Consider the following 25,496-nt stretch of genomic DNA (forward strand, 5'->3'; position numbering starts at 1 on the left):
ATGGGATGGCTGGGTCAAATGGTATTTCTAGTTCTAGATCCCTGAGGAATCGCCACACTGACTTCCACAAGGGTTGAACTAGTTTACAGTCCCACCAACAGTGTAAAACTCTTCCTATTTCTCCACATCCTCTCTAGCACCTGTTGTTTCCTGACTTTTTAATGATTGCCATTCTAACTCGTGTGAGATGGTATCTCATTGTGGTTTTGATTTGCATTTCTCTGATGGCCAGTGATGGTGAGCATTTTTTCATGTGTTTTTTGGCTGCATAAATGTCTTCTTTTGAGAAGTGTCTGTTCATGTCCTTCGCCCACTTTTTGATGGGGTTGTTTTTTTCTTGTAAATTTGTTTGAGTTCATTGTAGATTCTGGATATTAGCCCTTTGTCAGATGAGTAGGTTGCGAAAATTTTCTCCCATTTTGTAGGTTGCCTGTTCACTCTGATGGTAGTTTCTTTTGCTGTGCAGAAGCTCTTTAGTTTAATTAGATCTCATTTGTCAATTTTGGCTTTTGTTGCCATTGCTTTTGGTGTTTTAGACATGAAGTCCTTGCCCATGCCTATGTCCTGAATAGTAATGAAAATGGCCATACTGCAAAAGGTAATTTATAGGTTCAATGCCAACCCCATCAAGCTACCAATGACTTTCTTCACAGAATTGGAAAAAACTACTTTAAAGTTCATATGGAACCAAAAAAGAGCCCGCATCGCCAAGTCAATCCTAAGCCAAAAGAACAAAGCTGGGGGCATCACGCTACCTGACTTCAAACTATACTACAAGGCTATAGTAACCAAAACAGCGTGGTACTGGTACCAAAACAGAGATATAGATCAATGGAACAGAGCAGAGCCCTCAGAAATAACACCGCATATCTACAACTATCTGATCTTTGACAAACCTGAGAAAAACAAGCAATGGGGAAAGGATTCCCTATTTAATCAATGGTGCTGGGAAAACTGGCTAGCCATATGTAGAAAGCTGAAACTGGACCCCTTCCTTACACCTTATACAAAAATTAATTCAAGATGGATTAAAGACTTAAACGTTAGACCTAAAACCATAAAAACCCTAGAAGAAAACCTAGGGCCAAATGATTTTTAATGGATACACAGTGTATTTTAATAAAAATGCATTTTATACTAGTAAAGACAAAATGTAGTTTTATATTATTTACAATGAAAAGATAAGTTCAATGTTGTAAATATTGAATGCATATTTCCTTGAATTTGACAGTCATTTTACTCTATCATCTTTTTTATTTTACATTGCTATGATAGCATTTTAAACACATAATATTAAAACCTACAGTTTTCTTTTTCAAATCAGATATAAAATTTTCTACATTGGGATTTTAATGGCTATCATTACAAATTCTTGGGCAAGGGGAGGGAGAGCATTAGGACAAATACCTAAAGCATATGGGGCTTAAAACTTAGATGACAGGTTTATCGGTGCAGCAAACCACAACGGCACACGTATACCTGTGTAACAAACCTGCACGTTCTGCTCACATATGCCAGAACCCCCATAAAAAATAAACAAAATAAATAAATAAAATTAATAACAAATAAAAATAAAAATATATTTTCTGATCACATGATGTTATTCTTCAGATAAATAGTTTTTATGCACTTTAATTATATTTCCAGAGTGAAGATTATTCTATTTGAGAGCAACAGAAAGAACTTTAGAAAAATAGTTATAGAAAAATGTTACATTATGGAAAGTTGTATAATGCAGGGCTTTTCTCTTACTTGTTCATTCTACCTTCCTTCTTGTCTCCTCTCCTCAGAGATTAAAGCGTTTCTCAGGAATGGGCTCTTGTGGAGAGCCATGGCCTTTCACTCAGAGAATGGACCTAAGCAGACAACTTTTATAAAAATAATGTTGATCCTTTTAGGCACAGGCCTAAGCAGGTATAAAAATAGTGGAGCAGAGGAGCTAATCTCAATCCAAGATGTATAGACTTGTTGATTTTGAAGAGTAAGTAGAAAAAAATTGTTCAGAAGAGAATGTCTTGCATGAGAATACCCGTGGCTACTCAGGAGACAAACATTGTGTGTGTTGTGATGTGACTGGGGAATGGTTCAAATAACCTACTCCATACTCAACTAAGTCTAAGTCAACTGTAGTCTAAGAGGTTCTATAGAAGGTAACTTCCATAGAATCTTTTATAAAGAAATTGTTGTTTTACTAAAGCCAAATTGGCTTCACCCCAGACATACTTATTTATCCTGAGGTAAATTTATTAATAAATCATTACTTTAGCAAAAAGAGGAACACATACATACCAGTTGAGAGTAAATAAAATATTATTTAATATTCAATTAGATTCAGTAATCTTAAATAATTTATTATTTTGTCTTATTTTAATAATAATGGGAAACAATCAACATATAACTATTATGCTGAATGATATGATTCCTTTGGACATTTATTGTTTTGATTTATACGTGATAATGAAATTCTATGGCCTTACAATTTAGTGTAAAATATATGATCTGTCTTTTGATAAAAAGAAACACAAACAGAAACAAAATAGATGTCTTAGAATATGCAACTATAATGTCAAGACTAAATTAAAAGACAAATATTCTGGATTAATCTCTGTTTGACATACTGGGCATGTAATAATATTTTTCTTCACTGCTGTACACTGCTGAGTTGATATGAACCTAGTGCTTTGACTCTAAGACAGAACGTATGTCTACATTTTCACCGAGAAGATATTCTGAATCACTCGTGTCAGGGCCCCCATCACCTCCTTGTTTCTCAGGCTGTAGATAATGGGGTTGAGCATTGGGGTGAGGATGGTGTAGAAAACAGCCAGAACCTTGTCCTCTGTCAGAGATCGCAGGGATCTTGGACATAGATAGGTATAAGCAAAGGGTGCATAGTAGAAAGTTACTACAGTGAGGTGGGTGCTGCAGGTCGAATAGGCCTTTTTCCTCCCTTCTGCAGAGCGCATGCGGTAGACAGCAAGGAGAACCCGGCCATAGGAACATGCAATGCCAGTGAAGGGAAACACAAGAAATATGGTGGTGCTCAAAAACACTGTGTACTCATAGACCCAGGTGTCTGTACAGGCTAATGTCAACATAGTTGGAACATCACAGAAAAAATGATTGATGGCTCTGGACTTGCAATATGGGATACGGAATGCATATACCATGTGAGCACAAGAGTTGATGGAGCCTATCATCCAAGATCCTGTTATCATCAGCACACACATTCTTTTGCTCATACGGATGGGATAGTGGAGAGGAAAGCAAATAGCCACATAACGATCATAGGCCATTGATGTCAGAAGCAGCGCTTCTGCACCTGCAAAAGTCATGAAGAAGAAACTCTGAATCCCACACCCAATGAAGGAGATAGACTTGTTTCCATACAGAAAATCAGAAGCCATCTTAGGAACAATGGTAGAGATGTAATTTAGGTCAATGAGGGAGAGCTGACTAAGCAGGAAATACATGGGTGTGTGGAGATGGGTGTCCAAGAAGATGAGAAGAATCATGGATAGGTTTCCAATTAGAGCCATTAGGAAAATGAGAACAATGAGAATGAAGAGGAAAAGGCCAATTTTTGATGGTGGGAACAGCCCCAATAAGATGAAATCAGTTGACGTTTCATTGTAATTTTCCATGGGGCATTCATACGATCCTTCCTGAAGGGAGACACAAGGGTAAGTCAAGTACAGTAGTTCCCCATTATCTGCAGGGGTTGCATTCCAAGGCCTCCAGTGAATTCCTGAAATTGTGGTTGACACTGAACCCTATATACACTATTTTTTATATCCATCAATATGTATTATAAATTTTAATTTATAAATTAGACAAGGAAGAGATTAACAAAAATAGCTGCAAATAAAATAGAACAATTATAACTATATACTCTAATAAAAGTTATGCAAATGCAGTTTCTATCTTTTTCTTTTTCTCAAAATACCTCGTTGTACTGTACTCATTTTTCTTGTGATGACAAAATGCTTCATGGGAAGACAAAATGTCTACATGATGAAATAAAGCGAAGGAAACAATGTAGGCACTATGAAGCAACATTGGGCTATGACTGAAATCCAACTGATAATTTATGAAGTGTTCATTTGTGGCATTTTCCACCCAATATTTTCAGACTGCAGTTGATCACAGGAGAAACTATGGAAAGCAAAACAGTGGATAAGAGGGGACTACTTATAGAATAGTAAGCCAATTGTTTTTAAAAATCCTTAGTTTAGTTAGACTGTGAATTATTTATACAACTTTATAACTCTTAGATGACTAATCTTTCCTATTCAGAAAAAAATCGTATTCTCTATCCAGAGATTAATATTTGATGAGATAAATATTTATAACCAAAATTTTTTCTAAGAAATATATACATTTATAGGAAAAATCATCTGTCTTACAACTTCAAAAGGATAGGAATGTTTGATGCCCAACACAAACTCAGATGTAATCAAGATCATATGTTATGCTTAAAACAAATGCATGGAAAAGTTAAATGCATATATCATGGATCTTATTAGGAATAAATTAGCATTATGTTTTCTGGATGATTTTTTTCTACATTTATTGTGTAACACTTACTTCTAAAGCTGCAGCAGCCTATGACTTATTTGGAGGAACTTATATTTCCTTCTTGAATTGTCTTTGCATACTAATTCCAAGTCACATATGTATACATGTGCCATGTTGGTCCCATGTATATATATGTGACTTGGAATTATTATGCAAAGCATGTTGTGCACATGTACCCTAAAACTTAAAGTATAATAAAAAAATAAAATAATAATAAAATAAAATAAAATAAATGAAAGTTATATAAAAATAATAATAATTCCAAGTCAAACTTTCTCTAAGTCAGACATCATTATTTGGTTCTTCTATCTAAAAACGTAGAATGAATTATCATTTTAAGTCTCCTTTTCACAAAATGTAACTCACAGTCTTGGTTTTTAATGTCTGCCACCATTAAATGTTCATTCTCTTTTGCCTCCTCATTCAGTTTCACAATTCTCCAGTTACTGTGGACCCCAGATATAGATATCTGAATATCCATATGCCAATTTCATTTTAGCTTCCATGTTTCTGCTCAAGCTCTCGCCAGCAGGATGTGTATTCTGTGTCTTTGCTTCCCTAATGCTTAGAATCTCTGCTTGGCTGCTCTTGGTGAATAGGAGAACTGCTGATTTATGTAAATTAATTTTGTGTCATGAAACTTGGCTGAATTCCTTTATTAGTTCTAGGAGTTTTCTGGAGGAGTCTTTAGGGTTTTCTAGGTAAACAATCACAGCATCAGCAAACAGCGACAGTTTTACTTCCTCATTACCAATTTGGATGCCCTTTATTTCTTTCTCTTGTCTGATTGCTCTGGCTAGGACTTCCAGTACTATGTGGAAGAGGAGTGGTGAGAGTGGGCATCCTTGTCTTGTTCCAGTTCCAAAAGCTATGGTAATCAAAACAGTATGGCATTGGTATAAAGCCAGACATGTATACCAATAGAAGAAAGGAGAGGTCAGGTGCATTTGTTCACACCTGTAATCCCAGCACGCTGGGAGCCTGAGGCAGGCAGACTGCTTGAGCTCAGAACATTGAGACCAACCAAAATGGAAAAATCCTGTTTCTACAAAAAATACAAAAATTAGCCAGGGGTGGTGGCTCGCACCAGTAGTCCCAGCTACTTGGAGAGGCTGAGGTGGGAGGATTGCTTGAGCCCAGGAGGCCGAGGTTGCAGTGAGCCAAGATTGTAGCCCCACATTCCCACTTGGGTGACAGAGTGAGACCGTGTCTCAAACAAGAAGAAGAAGAAAGAAGCAGAACAAGACGAAGAAGAAGAAGAAGGAGAAGGAGAAGGAATGGAGGAGGAGGAGGGCGAGGAGGAAAATAGAGTCAGGAAATAGACTCTCCTATAAACAGCAATATATTTTTTGGAAACAAAACTGAGTTTACTCAGTTGGGAAGGGACGGTGTTTTCAATAAACAGTGTTTGAAAAACTGGATAACTACATTCAAAATATGAAATTGGATGCTTACTTTACACCATATAGAAAAATTAATTCAAAATAAATCAAAGACCTAAGTGTAAGAGCTAAAACCATAAAAGTATAGTCAGTGCCAAAATCAAGTTCTACAGCCTCTGTGGAAAATGATTGAGAGGCTTCTCAATTTATGATGGGTTTCATCCTGATAAACCCATTATGAGTTGAAAATATTGTAAGTAAAATATACATTTACTATCCTGAAAAAGTCATCTCAATGTTAAAATAGTGTAAGTCAAACCATTGTAATTCCAGATGCTCCTTGACTTACAATAGGATTATATGTTCCTATAAATGCATATTAAAGTCAAAAAATCATCAAAATATTGTATTTCTGGATCATCTGTATAGTAATTTCTTCAAAAATTAAACAGAATTATTATATGCTCCAGCTATTTAACTTCTGAATGTGGACCCAAAGAAATAAGACCCTCAGAAAGATACTTATATGGCCACATTCACAGCAGTATTATCACAATACCCCAAAGGCAGAAACAAGTGTCCATCCACAGAGAAATCAATAAAAAATGTAGTGAGTACATACATGGACTATTATTCATTTTAATCATGAAATAAATTGTGACACATGCTACAACATAGATGAACTTTGATTACATTATGAAAAGTGAAATAAGCCACAAAGAGGCAAATATTGTATGAATTCTCCTACATGAAGTACCCAGAGTAGTCAAATTCATAGAGACATAAAGTGGAATGCTGGACCCCAGGGGACCAGGGAAGGGAGACAAGGAGAATAATTGTGTGGAGAACACAATTTTAGTTGGAGAAAATGAAACTGTTCTGGAGATGCATGGTGGTGATGGTTGCACAGCAACATAAATGTCCTTAATGCCACAGAACTGTACACTTAAAAGAGTTAAAATGGTGCAGTTTATCTTAAGTATATTTATTCTAATTAAAAACATTTAAATGTACTGAAATTATTCCATATTTGGAATTCCAAATACATTTTAAGAAAATTCCTACAAGTTTCTGAGCCTCTACAGAGCAATTATTTTATGACCTCTGGTAATTTGTGAAGGCCAGTATAGAAGAACAAATTATTTTCATATATGTCATTTGGAAACAGTATGAGATCAGCATTAAGACTGATGCAATAGTATGTAATTTGTATTAGTAATTTAATTATTAGCAGGTAGAATAGGTACTATTTGTAATTACTAACACAACATTCCAAACATTTCTATCATTTGTATTTTATATAGGGCAATCTATGATAAACTTTCCATGAGACTTATTATCCTAATTTTTAAAAAAGGAAAAGTAACATAGGACAGAATAATAGACGGCACATCAGATCTCATATTTATTGTCATGTTGCAACTGAGTACCTCATTTTTAAAAAAGAAAAATAATGAATTTTTTTTTTTTTTTTTTTTTTTTTTTTTGAGATGGAGTCGACCTGTCACCCAGGCTGGAGTGCAGTGGCGTGATCTCGGCTCACTGCAAGCTCCGCCTCCTGGGTTCCCGCCATTCTCCTGCCTCAGCCTCCCAAGTAGCTGGGATTACAGGGGCCCGCCACCACGCCAGGCTAATTTTTTTTTATATATACATATACTTTTAGTAGAGACGGGGTTTCACCGTGTTAGCCAGGATGGTCTCGCTACGAATTTACTTTTTCCTTCTCCCTCACCTCCTTCTTAGCTGGTTAGGAATGCAAATATATCCTTTACTCTACCCACCAGACACATTCTACAAGGCAAGTTTATATGACATTGTGTTTACCTAGAAGTTCTAGAGACGGAACCATGAAGCAAATCAGGCAACCCCAGAACTCCATCCCACTAGGAGACTGTCTCAATTTACAACCCAGCTCTGCCTGCGATGGTGCCAGCCAGACCACCGGGTAGAAAAGACATCAGAAGAAAATCACTGGAACCCCATCTCCTCACTCCCTGCATGTCATTAACGACAAGACCCCCTTAAAAGACCCTGCCTACTGCCCTGAAAGGGGAAGGACTTCCCATTAAGGCAGAAGCCTGTCCTGCTTCCCCTCAGCTAAGCTTGGAAGAAAAAGTCTCTTTCTACCAGACCTTGCTCTTGTTAACCTGACTTTGCAAGTGGTGAGTGGCAGGAGACATATTTTGTGACGTTACAATATCTCTTGAACACCAGTGTAGCATCTCTTTGATTATTCATGTTTCAGGGTTCTAATTCTACCATATAACATTATTTAAATAAAATTAGATCCCTGTCTTTAATGAGGAAGCAGTCTCAGCCATTATACGTCTGTTTCAGTAATGTGAAGAGGACATTTTTTTCTTATGTAAAAATAAATCCAAACAGGTTACTTGTGCCCCTTAATTTTTTATCCACAGAATTAGCTGTAAATATTTTAAGCCCATTTAAAAACATTTCCACTTGCTTTTATTTTTATAACTCTTCTAAAATGTATATACCTGGGCATCAGCATTAATGATGTCATACAAAAGATGAAAAAGCAAGGAGAAAAGATTCCGATGATAGTTTCACAGCGATTAGGAAAAGCAAAACTTCAACCCGGGAGGCATCATACATGAAAGGAACGATAACATTATGAACTTTTATTGACTATCTCCACACACTGGCACTTGCAATATGTCAGGATTTCTTCCGTGATTCCATTAGATTTAATCCTAATAACAAGCTCTTCACACTGACATCACCACCGACATTTTATAGATGACAAAATTGAGATTCAGGGGTTGTAAGTGAACTTCTCTACATCACACACAAACACACATATGCCTATATATACACAAACACACACATACATACATAAGTTTATATACACACATACATATCTATGAAAACATATAAATAAATATATATGTTACATATATAAATATACATTTATATACACGTTTAAAAAAATGTGTGGTCTAGTTTATCCAAATATTTTTAGGCAGTACATCTGAAATAAGGCTGACTCACTTTTTAATTACCCAAAACAAAAATAAAAGACAGAGGTTAAATTTACTGAAATACATAATCATTATAGATGCTACATAAATGAGAAATAATAAGATTTTTATATCACGAATAAGATTATTTTAATGGCTAAAATTCAATCATTTAAACTTCTTATGTTTCCTCATGTTATCTGGTTTTATTGTACTTTCCTTGACCAGGCAACAATCATACATATTTTCAAAGAAAGAAGATTTCTCAGAAAATCTAAAAGAAATACAATTTACACCATGTTCCCAACATAAAAGTTTATCTGTTGAAATAATTCACTTACAAAAAAAATACCCATGTAATCTCCTGTGTAAATCAAGTTGAGGATGTACATATTCAGCATAATAATTACAATTCTACAAATGGTGCCCAAGTTGCAAATGAATTACATATTACTGTCTTTTGAAGTCAGAATGCATCATTAAATTGCATAGATTTTTTTTCCTATCCTTCAATTTAGAGTTGAATATGAGCTAATTAAAATAGCCTAATTTAAGTAATTCACATATTCATAGAAGACAAAGATTTTTCAATGATAGTCTCATTATCACAAGGAAGAATAGCTGAATCACAGGATTTGAAGAGCGTTATTCATGACAGTACAGAGACCTAGTGATAGAGTTGAGAACCAAGGAGGATGGTTCTCTTGTGTCTAGATACTGCAGTTTTCCCTTGGGGCACTCACTGATTTATTTTCCCTATATTTTCCTCAGTTTTGGTGAAAAGTATTCTCGAAGAGAAATCATTATTCATTACAAAATATGGCTGCTCCTCTTAAAGTTGGTCTGATCATTTGCATAGGCACAGAAAATGTGTGAATTTACCAAAAAAAAAAATAGGAAGGGAGATAAGGGTACAAGTTGGCTTTGCTGGAAGTTTTATAAGAAACCAGATTGAACTTTTAAAAGCCTCCAAAATCCAAGCCACACTTTACCAGATTTTGCAAAAATCTAGGTTGCTTCCTCTCTTCTGAAGGGATAACTGAAATATCCTAAAGTTCTGAAACTCTGAAACTTCCAGAAAGTGATCTTTCTTACTAACAGATAAGGCTAGGAAATGGTAAAACAGGTGACAGGGTCAGTTTCACTGGAACAGCTGTGAAGTCATTGACTTAGTAAGTCAGCCTGAATTCCTTAAAACAAGCTGTCTGTACCTGAATCTGCATGTCTATAGTAAGAATTATTTCACATTGACAACACTTGTCTAGAATGTCAATCAGATGACACAGAAGAGTGTCCTCTGGAGTATAGGCAAGGACGGCTCTCCACAGCATGCTGGCATGGAATCCTACAGGAGATTCCTCCTTCCTTCAAGTTCCTCCACAATAGATACTCCTAAGAAGAGACACAGTACATAATGTTGTATTTAACTGACATAGGAATAACTGATCTTATTTAATATTTACACAATATGTATTTTTAATTGTTGAGAAGGGTATGAATTTGGAGAACCACAACTCTTTAAGGTGTAAAGGAGTGAAGAATATAAAGTGAATATTTGCTTCTGTGTACATGTGCTTCCAAGTCACAACCTACCATTGAGGTCCACGATAGTGCATCAGCTCTCATAGATAGATACATAGGTAAGTGGGCAGACAGACATTTTCATGGATAGACAGAAAATGATTATGAAAGTGAGCATGAAGTATCCTTTGTTATTTTGGGATGAGGATGTGCTTAGTCTGCTTCACTGTGTAAGTTCATGGGAGAGAGACTCGGTTTAATACCAAATGGAATCCTAGCTCTTACAATTACTAGAAATGTAAACTTTGTTGCTGAATGTCTGACCCTGTATTTTATAATTACAACGGGGGAATAATCCATGGCTTATTAGGAGCTGTCTGTGACATAGTGACCGTGTATTACTTGACTGGGTGTATCACTGAAGACAATCTACAAGTTTCAGCATCGTCATCATTATCATTGCTGGCATCATCAACATAATCACTATCACTTACATTTACACACTTGTTATCTGCTATGACTGTAGAGTAATATAGCCTTCACATTGTTTCCACATACTATGCTCATTTCCTTCTTACAAAACCACTGCATGGTTCTTAAAGCAGAAATAATATTTCTATTATTTCACTGGAAGTTTACCTTGTGTACCAAAAGAAAAAAATAAATATATTGCAAAATTTAAAAGCACAAAGCACTACAGTTTGTCACAAATTGGGTGTAAAAACAAAATTTGGATACCCATAGCATAGCTACTAATCATATGGTTTCCTTAATTATTTATTGCCAGAAGAGGGTCCTTTATTTTAAAAACTATATCATTGCTCTACAGACTGGTAATTTTAACCACTCTCATTCTGTCTTTACTTTAATGGCCTCCTAATACTTTTAAACAACACTAGTTGTTTCTACATATTTCCTTGGAAATACTGGATTCATATGAGGTGAAATAGCAAGTAAGAAACAGCAATAAGATTATTATAAGCATCATATAATTACTCACCACTTGTGGCAAAACAAATCAAACCAAAACCAAAAAATCACCAACCAAGTACAAATGAGGAAATGCTGCCCTCTATGATAATTATTGTGAATATGGGTTTTTAAATTTCACTTGAGCCCAAAAAAGCATAGTTTAATATAATTTAGCCCTATCTCTTCCATTGATCATCATTTCCCTTCCGATCCGGGAAACACATTTATGAATTAGCGGCAAAAACACTTTTGGTTGTCTGTATTCTATACCCCAAAATTTCTGCTGAATTTTCTTAACAGAAAGTACAATTACTGTGCTCAAACTTTAGTTCGATTTCTGAAATAAAGTTCTCTTAAGCGCTTGCCAGAGTCTCTTCTTCCCTATGATCAATAAAAATTTTAAAATACAAATATAATCAGTACCTTTTATTATCTCCTCAATTTCAAACACGCACTGCCTTTGTTGGCTGCCAGCAGTCGTATAGTCATCATATGAACAAAGTCATTTTTCTAAGCAAGATTTCTGAATGGTTTTTAAAGAAATGTATACATTCATTGATCATCCCTACACATGAGATTTCAGAGACCTTCATGCGGATTCCATAGAAACCATGATCCACTCCTTCTTTACCTGGAGAATGAGATTAACAGTTGTTTTGCTGGTATTCACTGGGGATTGTCCACTGAGACTTTGGACATTGTAGGCTGAGTCACTAATAACAGAGGATGGCCTTAGTCCAAGGTTCAGAAATGAGTTCTCACTGTGTAATTAGATGCTTCAAGGCATGTCAAGGGGAAACTCAGTGGTGAAAGAAACAAGTATATTTATTCAGATTATGGTGATGCAATTGTGTCTCTAATACTTTATGAAATCCTACACTTTTTATGTTGTTATTCACTGCATTTATAGCAAGGATGTGTCTGTATATATTAATTTCTTTCCCAATTTAGCTTATTTTAGCAATAAATTCTAGAACATGAAAATGGAACTAGGTTAATTTAATTAAGACATGTAAGTAGAAGTTATTAAAATATCACATATTGGAGTTATCTTTAACATATTTTAAATATATGTTTATATTTTTTCCTTTCTTCTAGAAATACCCATTAAATTTTAAAACAATTTTCTCTTATGAAAATAGATAATAAAACTGATCTTACTACTGACTGTGGTATAATAATATCTAGAATATATTTAGTAATTAAATTTTTATGCAAAAGAGTACCTTAAAGGTACTCAAATTTTTCATGGTTTACAGTAAATTAAATATGCCTTCTATCTTGAAAAAGTAGCATTAGTCCATTTAAAATATTTGGAATTTTATAAATGTTTAAATGTTTTTAATAATCATTTATTTATTTAATTGATACATTGTTATTGTATGTATTTATGGGTTTCAATTTCATGTTTTTATTTAAGTATATGTTACATAATGATCTAATCAGGGTAGGTAGTGTATATTACTAGCAAAAATAATTTCCTGAAAGTCAAATACAGATGTTTTGATATTCTTGCATTTCAAAATCTAAAGAATTTCTTTACCTTTAAAACCCTGCCTTTGAACATAAAAGTAGATGCCACATCTAGTGCACACTAGGCACTGGTTTTATATCTTCCTTAGAAGACAAAACACATTTGTGCTGAATGAGGAGGGAAGAATCCTTATTAGATGCGGGTAGACGTGCTTTGAGAGGATTTCTATATGAAAGAAAGACTTTATGGGTCATGACTCAAGACTGTCCACTGAGATCCTGTAAACACGTGTAGGGGATATGAGACAGAAACTAACATGGACTTGGGCATATGAAACAAAGGAAGTCTGCCATCTGGATCTCAGGACAGAATCATCTTCAGGGGACCACCAGGATTGTGGCAGGGTGGCCTGTGTCAGAGAAGCTCTGTGGCAGTCCCTTACATCTCCTACCCAACAAATCCAGAGAAGGAGGGAACCCTGAAATACCCATGTTCTCCCTGAGAACGGTCTGGAAGTAGAAATGGAGTATTTCACACTTTCTCAGCAGAAACCACAAAAGCAAGCATAAAGTAGTTCACACCTTGATTTATTCTGGAAGAAGTGATTAGAATAAGGAACATAAATAAAACTGAGGTGTTTGGTTTATATTTTCAAATGTCTACTTTCAGTCCATTTGAATTATCCATTAAATCACATAGATCTTAAATGCATAATAATATTTACTTAAAAAGTAAGCCCATTCTATCTCCCAAAGATACAAGATTCAGGTGATAACCATTTATGTCAAGTCTTTTGTAAAAGAGCAGGACACAGTGGTACAGGCCTGTCATTCCACCTACAGAGATACTGAGGGCAGGAGGATTGATACAGGCCCACCCACAGGGTTCAATTGCCCATGGAGTGGTAACAGACCAAAATGCCAAAACAGCAGAAATTGCAGCAGAGAAAGGGTTGAATAAGTCTTGATAGCTAATGGTTAATAATACTGCATTATATACTGAAAATTTGCTAAGAAAATGGGTTTTATGTCCTCTTACTATAAAGATCATAGCCTCCAAGAAATATAGGACTATGAGAAAAGACCAAACCTACATTTGATTGGTATACCTGAAAATGATGGGGAGAATGGAGCCAAGCTGGAAAACACATTTCAGGATATTATCCAGGAGAACTTCCCCAACCTATCAAGACAGACCAACATTCAAATTCAGGAAATACAGAGAACACCACAAAGATACTCCTCGAGAAGAGCAACCCCACAACACATAATTGTCAGATTCATCAAGGTTAAACTGAAGGAAAAATGTTAACAGCAGCCAGAGAGAAAGATTGGGTTACCCACAAAGGGAAGACCATCAAAATTAACAGTGGATCTCTCTACAGAAACCCTATAAGCAAGAAGAGAATGGGAGCCAATATTCAACCTTAAAGAAAAGAATTTTCAAAACATAATTTCATATCCAGCCAAACTAAGCTTCATACGTGAAGGAGAAATAAAATCCTTTACAGACAAGCAAATCTGAGAGATTTTGTCACCACCAGGCCTACCTTACAAGAGCTCCTGAAGGAAGCACTAAACATGGAATGAAACAACAGGTACCAGCCACTGCAAAAACATACCAAATTGTAAAGACCATCGACACTATGAAGAAACTGCATCAACTAACGGACAAAGTAACCAAATAGCATCATAATGACAGGATCAAATTCACACATAGCAATATTAACCTTAAATGTAAGTGGGCTAAATATCCCAATTCAAAGACATAGGCTGGCAAATTGGATAAAGAGTCAAGACCTATTGGTGTGCTGTATTCAGGAGACCCATCTCACATGCAAAGACACACATAGAACTCAAAATAAAGGGATGGAGGAAGATTTACTAAGCAAATGGAAAGCAAAACAACAACAACAACAAAGCAATATTTGCAATCTTCGTCTCTGATAAAACAGACTTTAAACCAACAAAGATCAAAAGAGACAAAGAAGGGCATTACATAGTGGTAAAGGGATCAATACAACAAGAAGAGCTAACTATTCTAAATATATATGCACCCAATACAGGAGCACCCAGATTCATAAAGCAAGTTCTTAGAGATCTACAAAGAGACTTAGACTCCCACACAATAATAACGGGAGACTTTAACACCCCATTGTCAATATTAGAGAGAGCAATGAGACAGAAAATTCACAAGGATATTTAGGACTAGAGCTCAGCTCTGCACCAAGCCAACCTAATAGAAATCTACAGTACTCTCCACCCCAAATCAACAGAATATACATTCTTCTCAGCACTGCATTGCACTTCTTCTTAAACTGACCCAACATAATTGGAAGTAAAACACTCCTCAGCAAATGCAAAAAACGGAAATCATAACAAACAGAAGATTTTGGGCTGAGACTATGCGGTTCCCTAAATATGCAATCATGTCATCTGCAAAGAGAGATAATTTTACTTCCTCTCTTCCTATTTGAATACCCTTTATTTCTTTCTCTTGCCTAATTGGCTTGGCCAGTACTTCCAATACTATGCTGAATGGGAGTGGTGAGAGAGGGCATCCTTGTCTTGTGCTGGTTTTCATAGGGAATGCTTCCAGCTTTTGCCCATTCAGTATTGTATTGGTTGTGGGTTTGTCATGAATAGCTCTTCTTATTTTGAGATACGTTCTATGAATACCTAGCTTATTGAGAGTTTTTAGCATGCAGGAGTGTTGAATTTTATTGAAGGTCTTTTCCGCATCTATTGAAATAATCATATGGTTTTGTCATTAGTTCTGTTTATGTGATGCATTACATTTATTGATTTGCTTATGTTGAACCATCCTTGCATTCCAGGGGTGAATCCAACTTGATGGTGGTGGATAAGTTTTGTGATATGCTGTTGGATTTGGTTTGCCAGTATTTTATTGAGGATTTTTGCATCTACAATCATCAAGAATATTGGCCTGAAATTTTCTTTTTCTGTTTTGTCTCTGACAGGTTTTGGTGTTGGGGAGATGCTGTCCTCATAAAAGGGAGGGGTTCCTCTTTTTCAATTGTCTGAAACTGTTTCAGAAGGAATGATTCCAGCTCTGCTTTGTACCTTTGGTAGAATTCCGCTGTGAATCCATCTGATCCTGGGCTTTTTTTGGTTATAAGGCTATTAATTACTGCCTCAATTTCAGAACTTGTTATTGTTTTGTTCAGGGATTTGACTTCTTCCTGGTTTAGACTTCAGAGGGTGTATATGTCCAGGAATTTGCCCATTTCTTCTAGATTTTCTAGTTTATTTGTGTAGAGGTCTTTATAGTATTCTCTGATGATAGTCGGTGTTTCTGTGGGATCAGTGGTGATATCCCCTTTATCATTTTTTACTGTGTCTATTTTATTCTTCTCTCTTTTCTTCTTTATTAATCTGACTAGTGGTCTATTTTGTTAACCTTTTCAAAAAAACCAGCTCCTGGATTCATTTATTTTTTGAAGGATTTTTTGAGTCTCTATCTCCTCTGATCTTAGTTATTTCTTGTCTTTTGCTAGCTTTTGAATTTGTTTGGGTTTGCTTCCCTTTTTCTTTTAATTGTGATGTTAGTGCGTCTGTTTTAGATTTTTCCTGCTTTCTGATGTGGGCATTTGGTGCTATAAATTTTCCTCTAACCACTGCTTTAGCTGTGTCCCAGAGATTCTGATACATTGTGTCTTTGTTCTCATTGGCTTCAAACAACTTATTTATTTCTGCCTTAATTTCATTATTTACCCAATAGTCATTCAGGAGCAGGTTGTTCAGTTTCCATGTAGTTGTGTGGTTTTGAGTGAGTTTCTTAGTCCCGAGTTCTAATTTGATTGCACTGTGGTCTGAGGGACTGTTTGTTATGATTTCCAATCTTTTGCATTTGCTGAGGAGTGTTTGAATTCCAATTATGTGGTCAATTTTAGAATAAGTGCAATCTATTGCTAAGAAGAATGTATATTCTACTGATTTGGGGTGAATAGTTCTGTAAATGCCTATTAGGTTTGCTTGGTCCAGAGCTGAGTTAAAGTCCTGAATATTCTTGTTAATTTTCTGTCTCAGTGATCTCTCTAACATTGACAGTGGGGTGTTAAAGTCTCCCACTATTATTGTGTGGGAGTCTAAGCCTCTTTGTAAGTACAAAAGGAAGTTAATTGTTACTTCTTTATCACCCACTTTATCTCCTATGTGAGCTTTTTGCCCACGTCTAGGAAACAAATTGATACAACACAGATTAATGAGAAAAAAAAACATAAGTTTTATTAATATTACATGTACATGTGACTCTTCACAAGAGTATGAAGTCCAAATAAATGGTCAATGCAAGATATTTTTATACTTTTAGACAAAGAATGATAAATTATAGAAAAAATCAAAGAATAGAGAAACTGGCTTGAAGCCATAAATTCTAGGGGTGTCACTAGGAGGTATATGGGGGTGTAAAGCTAGAGGAAAATAAGGGTTAATTCTTAAAGTTTATTTATTCAGGTCAACTGCATTCTTCCAATTCCCAGGTTTTGGTTGTAAGTGCTATTTTCTATTGTGATACAGGGAGGGTACCAGAAAAGTATAAGAATGTACCAAAGATTCCTGGAGGAATCTTTATAGCTTGCTGCATGCAGAAAAAGACAGCTTAGGTAACCTTTTCTTCTAATGTTAACCAAAATTTCTCCAGTGTTTTCAGCTCAAACTAACAAATATGCCGAGTCAGCATATTTGTGGATGGTACACCACTCATTCCTTTAATTATTTCACTACTGAACCACAACTTGTTCTAATGAGAAATATACTCATCCTTCCAAATAGAAAGAGTACTCATGTCCTTTTCCAAAAATCAAACTTTGCTAATGGAATACATAAGAAATTTCTAAATGCACACAGTGTATGTTATGAAATCCAGATAGATACCATGTTCTATAAAATTTGCATCTTCTGTTCCAAAGACAGGAAATAATTAAAGAACGACTGTGAAGTGTAAAATAATAACTACAGCATAACATTTGGATGGAAAGAAAAATGGCTAAAACGAGGCAGAGGCATAACTTAAAAATTAGCCAAGAACTCTGTTAGGTAATGAATTCATTAACTTCCCCACCAAGGGAAATTATTGCCCAACTTTCAAAATTATCTTATGTATATTCTCATAAACAATGTAGCAAATGACAGTAGATTTGAATAATTTGACTTCTTTTTATGTTGTTCTTCTTAATGACCATAAGGGGAAAGGAGTGGCCTCTTGAGTGCAGACACCACGTCAGAGGGGACTAGCTTATTGCTTTCCTGACCCAGAGCCTACTGGCATAAAAGACTTTTGAAATGTCATTTATGATAGCCTTGGAAGGCTCAATATTCACTGATGACCTCTTCGTCTCCACTGCCAGAGTCATTGGCATGAAAAATAGGATCACCATTGCCTATACAGGAATGTCAGTAGGAGTGATTTCAATGATGCCATTTACTGATAAGGTACAAGGCATCCATATTGTTTTTCAGTCAACTAACCTCAGAGAGATGGAATGATTTCCCCGAGGCCATGGTACATCACAGAAAATCATAGAGCTAGGTCTCCTGATTCCCTCCATGAATCACTACCTGAAAGGGTAAAGGGTCTGAACTGAGCACCACTGCTTATTTCAGTCCTCCCTCAGGTTCTTTCCAATAATAATAAATAACAAAAACAGCAGACATTCCATCTTAGTGTATTCAAGCTGCTATGACAAATGTATCTTAAATGGGGTAACCTATAAACAAGAGAAATGTATTTCTCAGAGTTGTGGAACCTGTGAAATTTAAGACGAAGTGACTGAAGATTCAGTGTCTGGAGAAGGGTTGCTTTCCGGTTCATAGATGGTGGCTTGTATGACACCATAGTTGGTACTGTCTGCTGTGACCTCACATGGTAGAAGGCACAAACAAGCTCTCTCAAGCCTTCTTTAGAAAGGCACAAATCTTACTCAAGAGGGTGCTACCCTCATGACCTAGTCATTTCCCAAAAGGCCCCAACTCCTAATATTATCACATTGAGGGTTAAGATTTAAGCATATGGATTTGGGGAGTATACAAACACTCAGACCATCGCACATTCCCACCACTATCCTAGGCTGCATGATCTCATTCACTTCATGTTCACTCTTCCCATCCTTCTCAGGACTGGTTTCATGGACCTATGCACAGGGTCCCACACTCAAAGGGCTCCATGCGTGGTTTCATGCTCTGCTGTTATCATTGGAAGTTTCAATCATTTCATCTTTAAGCATGCTTGTGACAGAGGAACTGGAGAGGTTGGCAGAGTGCATGCAGTTTTGGTTCAGTAGCAGTGACTACACAAGTGGGCTCAGGCAACACCCACATGAGACAATTGGCCTGGCATTCTTATGCACACAAACACACACACACACACATATCTTGCAATATTTCACAGTACCACAAGACCCCAAGCAGTGGCTGGGGTATGACTGGGCTCAGATTGGTAGTAATGACAGAAGCAGTGGCACAGGTGGCAGTTGGGTACAATTGTCCCTAACGGGGAAGAGAGGAGGTGCTCTCCCTGGCAGTAGCAAGTAGCCTATTTTCCCTCTGCCCCAGAGCCCATCTCTGTTGTATTCATGGAATATGACGTATCTGACTGAATTCAGGACAGGAAATGGCAAGAAGCTTAGGCAGTAAACTTTGTTAATAAATCATCACCAAATAAAAATATACGCTGCTCATTGCAACAAAGCACAACAAAGACTTACTCTGATTCATAAAACAAGTTCAAAATGTATGTTTTAACTGCTACGACATTGTAAAACAAATATCCACAGGCTTAGAAATAGAAATGACATTTCAAGAGCATTGAAATAATTTTTACTGTAATACTTTACTGTTAACTGTAGTCATGGAAGAGAACACTAGAATGATTTGTACAAAACACTGGTAAAAGACAATGAAGAGGAATACAAGCAAATGGGAAAACATCCAATGCTCATGGATTGAAAGAATTAATATTATTTAAATAACAAAACTACAGATTCAATGCAATGTCTATCAAAATACCAATGACATTCTGCACATAAATAGTAAAAACCATTCTACGATTCGTATGGAACTATAAAAGACCCCAAATAGTCAAAGCAATCTTGAACAAAAAGAACAAACCTGGAGGCATAAGAGTACCAAACTTCAAACTATACTACAAACATGGAATAACCAAAACAGAATGGTACTGGCACAAAAAAGACACATAGAACAATGAAACAGAACAGAGAACCCAGAAATAAATCCACCCATCTACAGTTAACTGATTTAATTTTTTTATTTTTAATTACTATAATAGTAATATATAATTATGGAGTGTATGTGATGTTTTGATAAAGGCATACAACGTGTAATGATCAAATTGGGGTAATTGGGGTAACCATCACCTGAAATATGCATTATTTCTTTGTGTTGAGAACATTCCAATTCCACACTTTCAGTTATTCTTGAAGATATACAATAAATTCTACAATAAATTATTGTTTACTATAGTCACTCTGTTGTGCTACCAATTACTGGCTCTTATTCATTATATCTAATTATATTTTTGCAACTGTTAACCATCCCCACTTTATCACCCCTCCCCTGCACCCTTCCCACCCTCTGGTGACCATCAGTCTATTCTCTATTTCCACTGGTTCCATTTTTAAAAATTTTAGCTCCCACAGATGAGTGAGAACATGCAGAATCTTTCTGTGCCTGGTGCAGTCAACTGATTTTTGACAAGAGACCCAAGAATATTCACTGGGAAAAAGACAGTGTCTTCAATACACTGTGCAGGGAAAACTGGATATTTTAAAGCAGAAAAATGAAACTAAACTCCCAATTCTTATACCATACCAAAATCAATTCAAAATGGGTTAAAGAACTAAATGTAATCATTTTTATTACTGCTGGCACATTCCAGTCCTTGTTGTTGACCTAAAATATACCTGATGTTCAATCATTTCCTGGGATTCATTCCCCTATAAAACACATAAACTTGTCATAGGCCATCCACAGTGGTATCAGGACTTAAGAATCCCTGACGAGCTCTCTGCTAAACTGTGTAAAAATAACTTCCCTAAGTTGAAAGAAACAGCAATTGGTACATTAAGTGTCTAAATAAGAAAGACATTTTACAGTTTTCAATTGGATCCACCAAGTCAAGAGATTTTTTTTTGTTTTAGACATAAACAAAAATGTAGATTTAAAATTACTGGAAAATAAATTGACAATAATAGAATTGTTATACTAAGTGCCAACTTCGGTTAGACAAATTTCATTTCCATTTCTGCATAACAAAAAACAAACATTCTCACTGACAATATTTTGGCAAAAGTATGTGCTTTCAAAATTTATGGGATAAATGCCATGAAGAAAAAGGTTGTTTAGAATTATATACATCTTTGTAAAACAATTTTGTCCAGAAATCAGTGATTTTTTTTTCTTCTGTTAATTACTTTTTGCTCCTGAACTCTAGGAATGAAATGATATTTTAATTACTATACACTGCTGAATGGATGTGTATCTGAGTCCTGAAACCTTAGGCAGAAAGCGTTTCTACATTTTCACAGAGCAGATTCTCTGACTCACTCGTGTCAGGGCCCCCATCACCTCCTTGTTTCTCAGGCTATAGATGATGGGGTTGAGCATTGGGGTGAGGATGGTGTAGAAGACAGCCAGAACCTTGTCCTCTGTTGGAGATCGCAGGGATCTTGGACGTAGATAAGTGTAGACAAAAGGTGCATAGTAGAAAGTTACTACAGTGAGGTGGGTGCTGCAGGTCAGGTAGGCCTTCTTTTTCCCTTCTGCAGATTTCATGTGGTAGACAGCAAGGAGAACCCGGCCATAGGAACATGAAATACCAATGAAGGGAAACACGAGAAAGATGGTGGCACTCAAAAACACTGTGCCCTCATAGACCCAGGTGTCTGTGCAGGCCAGAGTCACCATTGCTGGGACATCACAGAAGAAATGATTGATAACCCTAGATGGGCAATAAGGAATATGGAGTACATATACAGTGTGAGCACAAGCATTGATCGAGCCTATGATCCAAGACCCTGTTATCATCAGCACACACACTCTTTTGCTCATGCGGATGAGATAGTGGAGAGGAAAGCAAATAGCAATGCAACGATCATAGGCCATTGATGTCAGGAGTAGCGCTTCTACAACGGCTAAAGTCGTGAAGAAGAAACTCTGAATCCCACACCCAGTGAAGGAGATAGACTTGTTTCCATGCAGAAAATCAGATGCCATCTTAGGAACAATGGTGGAGATGTAATTTAGGTCAATGAAGGAGAGCAGACTAAGTAGGAAATACATGGGTGTGTGGAGATGAGTGTCCAAGAAGATGAGAAGAATCATGGATAGGTTTCCAATTAGAGCCATTAGGAAAATGAGAACAATGAGGATGAAGAGGAAAAGGCCAATTCTTGATGGTGGGAACAGCCCCAATAAGATGAAATCAGTTGATGTTTGATTGTAATTTTCCATGGGGCATTCCTACAATCCATCCGGAAGGGAGACACAAGAGTAAGTTAAGACAGAAATTCATCCTTATCCGCAGAATTTCAATCCCTGAATAGACCAATAACAAGTTCTGAAATTGAGGCTATAATAAATAGCCTACCAACCAAAGAGAAGGCCCAGGTCCAGATGGATTATAGCTGAATTCTATCAGAGGTCCAAACTGGAGCTGGTACAATTTCTTCTGAAACTGTTCCAAACAATTGAAAAGGGGGGAATCCACCATAACTCTTTTTTTTTTTTTTTTTTTTTGAGACGGAGTCTCGCTCTGTCTCCCAGGCTGGAGTGCAGTGGCGCCATCTTGGCTCACTGCAAGCTCCGCCTCCCGGGTTCACGCCATTCTCCTGCCTCAGCCTCCCGAGTAGCTGGGACTACAGGCGCCCGCCACCAAGCCTGGCTAAATTTTTGTATTTTTGGTAGAGATGGGGTTTCACCCTGTTAGCCAGGATGGTCTTGATCTCCTGACCTCGTGATCCTCCCGCCTGGGCCTCCCAAAGTGCTGGGATTACAGGCGTGAGCCACTGCGCCTGGCCTGTATACAGTTTTTAAAAGCGAAGAAATTTTGACACATGCTACAACATGGATGAAGCTTGAATACATTATGCTAAGTGAAATAAGCCTGTCACAGAAAGACAAATATTGCATGAATTCACTTACATGAAGTACCCACTGTAGTGAAATTCACAGAGAGGGAGTGGTATGCTGGACCCCAGAGGATGGGGGAAGGGAGAGAAGGAGAGTAATTGTTTGACAAGAACAAAGTATTAGTTGGAGACAATGAAATTGTTTTGGAGATAGGTGCATGGTAGTGATGGTTGCACAACAGTATATGTGCTTAATGACACAGAATTCTACACTTAAAAAGGTTAAAGTGGTGTTTCTCTTATGTATATTTGCCCTAATAAAAAATCACTTAAATTTACTGAAATTATTCCAATTTGGATTTCCAAATACATTTTTAAAAAATCTTGGCAGGTTTCTAAGCCTCTGCAGAGCAATTTATTTTCAGGTATTTTATGACATTGGTAATTTTTTAAAAAATTTAGAAGAGAAAATTATTTTCATAAATGTCATTTGGAATCAATAGGAGATTGGCATTAAGACAAATCCAATACTATATACAGATCCAATACAATATAATTTATATTATTGGTTAATTATTGGTAAGTAGAACATGTAATATTTGAAATTGTTAACACAATTTACATTTCAAACATTTCTATCATTTATATTTTACAGAGGGCTGTCTATGACAAACTGTCCAAGAGATAGTTCACATTATCCTAATTTTAAAGAGAGGAAAAAGGAACATAAAACAGCATAATAAATGCCACATCAGATCTGATATTTAATGCTATGTTTTAGGACTGCCAATGTATCATCTTTTTATTATCCATGTTCCAGGGTTTTAATATTCTAATGTCCTATTATATAATATTATTTAAATAAAATGAGAGGCTGGTTCCTGACAGGAAAGCAGCCTCAGCCATGATGTTCCTGTTTCAATAATGTGAACAGGATATATTTTTCTTACGTAAAGATAAACCCAAATGGATTATTTCTGGCCCTTTTATTTTTTTATTTACAGAAATAGCTATAAAGAAGGTATTTAAGCCAACTAAGAAACATCTTTACTTGCTTTTACTTTCTTTTCACTAAAAATTCAGTATACAGGTGCCAGCATTAATGAAATAATACACAGGAAGAAAAAACAAGCAGAAAAAGTTCTAGTTGAGATTTCAGAGTGAGTAGGACCCACAAACCTTAAACCTGAACTACATCTCATATGAAAGGAAGGAGGGAGGCATGAACTTTCACAGACTCTCTCCACATATTGGCACCTGGAACGTCACAGCATTCATTCCTTGATTCTGTTGGAGTTCATCAAAATAACTCTTCAGATTGGTTTCGCCACTGATATTTTATAGATGATGAAACTGAGATTCAGAGATTTTCAGTAAACTTCTCTAGATCCACAAACACACATACATATGCGCATATGTATGTACACACACACAAACCTATGAGTAAATGTCACACCTACATAAATAAACATACTTTAATATAAACCTTTTAAAAATGTGTGGTGTAGTTCATCCCTCAAAAATTTTTGGCAGTAAATCTGAAATAAGGGTGGCTCACTTTTTAATCACTCAAAACAAAAGGAAAAAAAATTAAATTTATTAAATCAAAAACTCCATATAAGTGGTAAATAATTGAGAAAGTATAAAAAATTAAAAACAAGTAGAATTATTTTAATAATTAAACTTTACTCATTACAATTCTTCTGTTTCCTCATATCACCTGTTTTTAATATACTTTAACTTCACCTGGCAACAGTTACGTATCTTCACAGAAAAACGGTTTCTCAGAAACTCTAAACGAAAGACATTTTCTGTCTTGTTCCCAATGTAAAAGTTTCCCTACTGGAAGAATTCAGTTAAAAAAAAAAAACAGCCATATAATCTCCTGTGTAAATCAAGTTGAGGATGTACATATTCAGCATAATAATTACAATTCTCCAAAAGCTGCCAAAGTTTCAAATGAAGAACCTATTACTAACTTTTGAAGTCAAAAAGCATCATTGCGTTGCATGGATCTCTTTCCTATCCTTCAATTTAGAGTTGAAAGTAAGATGAAGAAAGTAGTCTAATTTAGTGATTCATACATTCACAGAAGACAAAGATTTTTCACCTATAGTCTACTTATCACAAGGAAGAATCACTGAATCACAGGATTTGAAGAGAGTTACTCATGACTGTGCAGTGACCTAGTGACAGAGTTGGGAACCAAGGAGGACGGTCGTCTTGAGTTCAGATTCTGCAGTTTTCTACTGGGGCACAGATTTTCCTCCCTATACTTTCCTCAGATTTGATCAAACAGAAAAACCATTATTCATCACAAAATAAGGCTGGTCTCCTTAAAATTGATAGGATTATTTGCATAGGTGCAGAAAAACTGGATTTACACACACACACACACACACACACACACACAAAGGAGAAGAAAGGAAAAGAAAAAGCTAGGAAGGCAGGGGCACAAGTTGGCTTACCTGCAAGATTTATAA

The 25,496-nt window shown here is 36.1% G+C and overlaps 3 protein-coding genes across 13 annotated transcripts in view; all 3 read right to left on the reverse strand.

The window, feature by feature from the left end:
• LOC100989812 (olfactory receptor 2L13) overlaps positions 1-25,496 on the reverse strand; it is a 174,767-nt gene that overhangs the window by 76,727 nt on the left and 72,544 nt on the right. The gene's annotated exons all lie outside the window — the stretch shown is intronic.
• Positions 1,283-11,936, reverse strand: LOC100976330 (olfactory receptor 2L5). Its single transcript, XM_057302970.2, has 2 exons — positions 11,858-11,936; positions 1,283-3,665 (listed from the first exon to the last, which is right to left on the reverse strand). The coding sequence occupies exon 2, from the start codon at positions 3,642-3,644 to the stop codon at positions 2,706-2,708; it is 939 nt and encodes a 312-aa protein (XP_057158953.1). The 5' UTR covers positions 3,645-3,665; positions 11,858-11,936; the 3' UTR covers positions 1,283-2,705.
• Positions 21,458-23,304, reverse strand: LOC100977675 (olfactory receptor 2L8-like). The gene has a single exon (XM_003815321.4). It carries the CDS (start codon positions 22,394-22,396, stop codon positions 21,458-21,460), a length of 939 nt encoding a protein of 312 aa, XP_003815369.3. The 5' UTR covers positions 22,397-23,304.

The sequence above is a fragment of the Pan paniscus genome, chromosome 1 (assembly GCF_029289425.2).
Source record: "Pan paniscus chromosome 1, NHGRI_mPanPan1-v2.0_pri, whole genome shotgun sequence".
In the NCBI taxonomy this organism is placed as follows: Eukaryota; Metazoa; Chordata; class Mammalia; order Primates; family Hominidae; genus Pan; species Pan paniscus.

What these genes read in the sequence shown, in the direction of transcription:
- LOC100976330 (XM_057302970.2), bottom strand. Translation starts at nt 3,644, where the DNA reads ATGGAAAATTACAATGAAACGTCAACTGATTTCATCTTATTGGGGCTG.
- LOC100977675 (XM_003815321.4), bottom strand. Translation starts at nt 22,396, where the DNA reads ATGGAAAATTACAATCAAACATCAACTGATTTCATCTTATTGGGGCTG.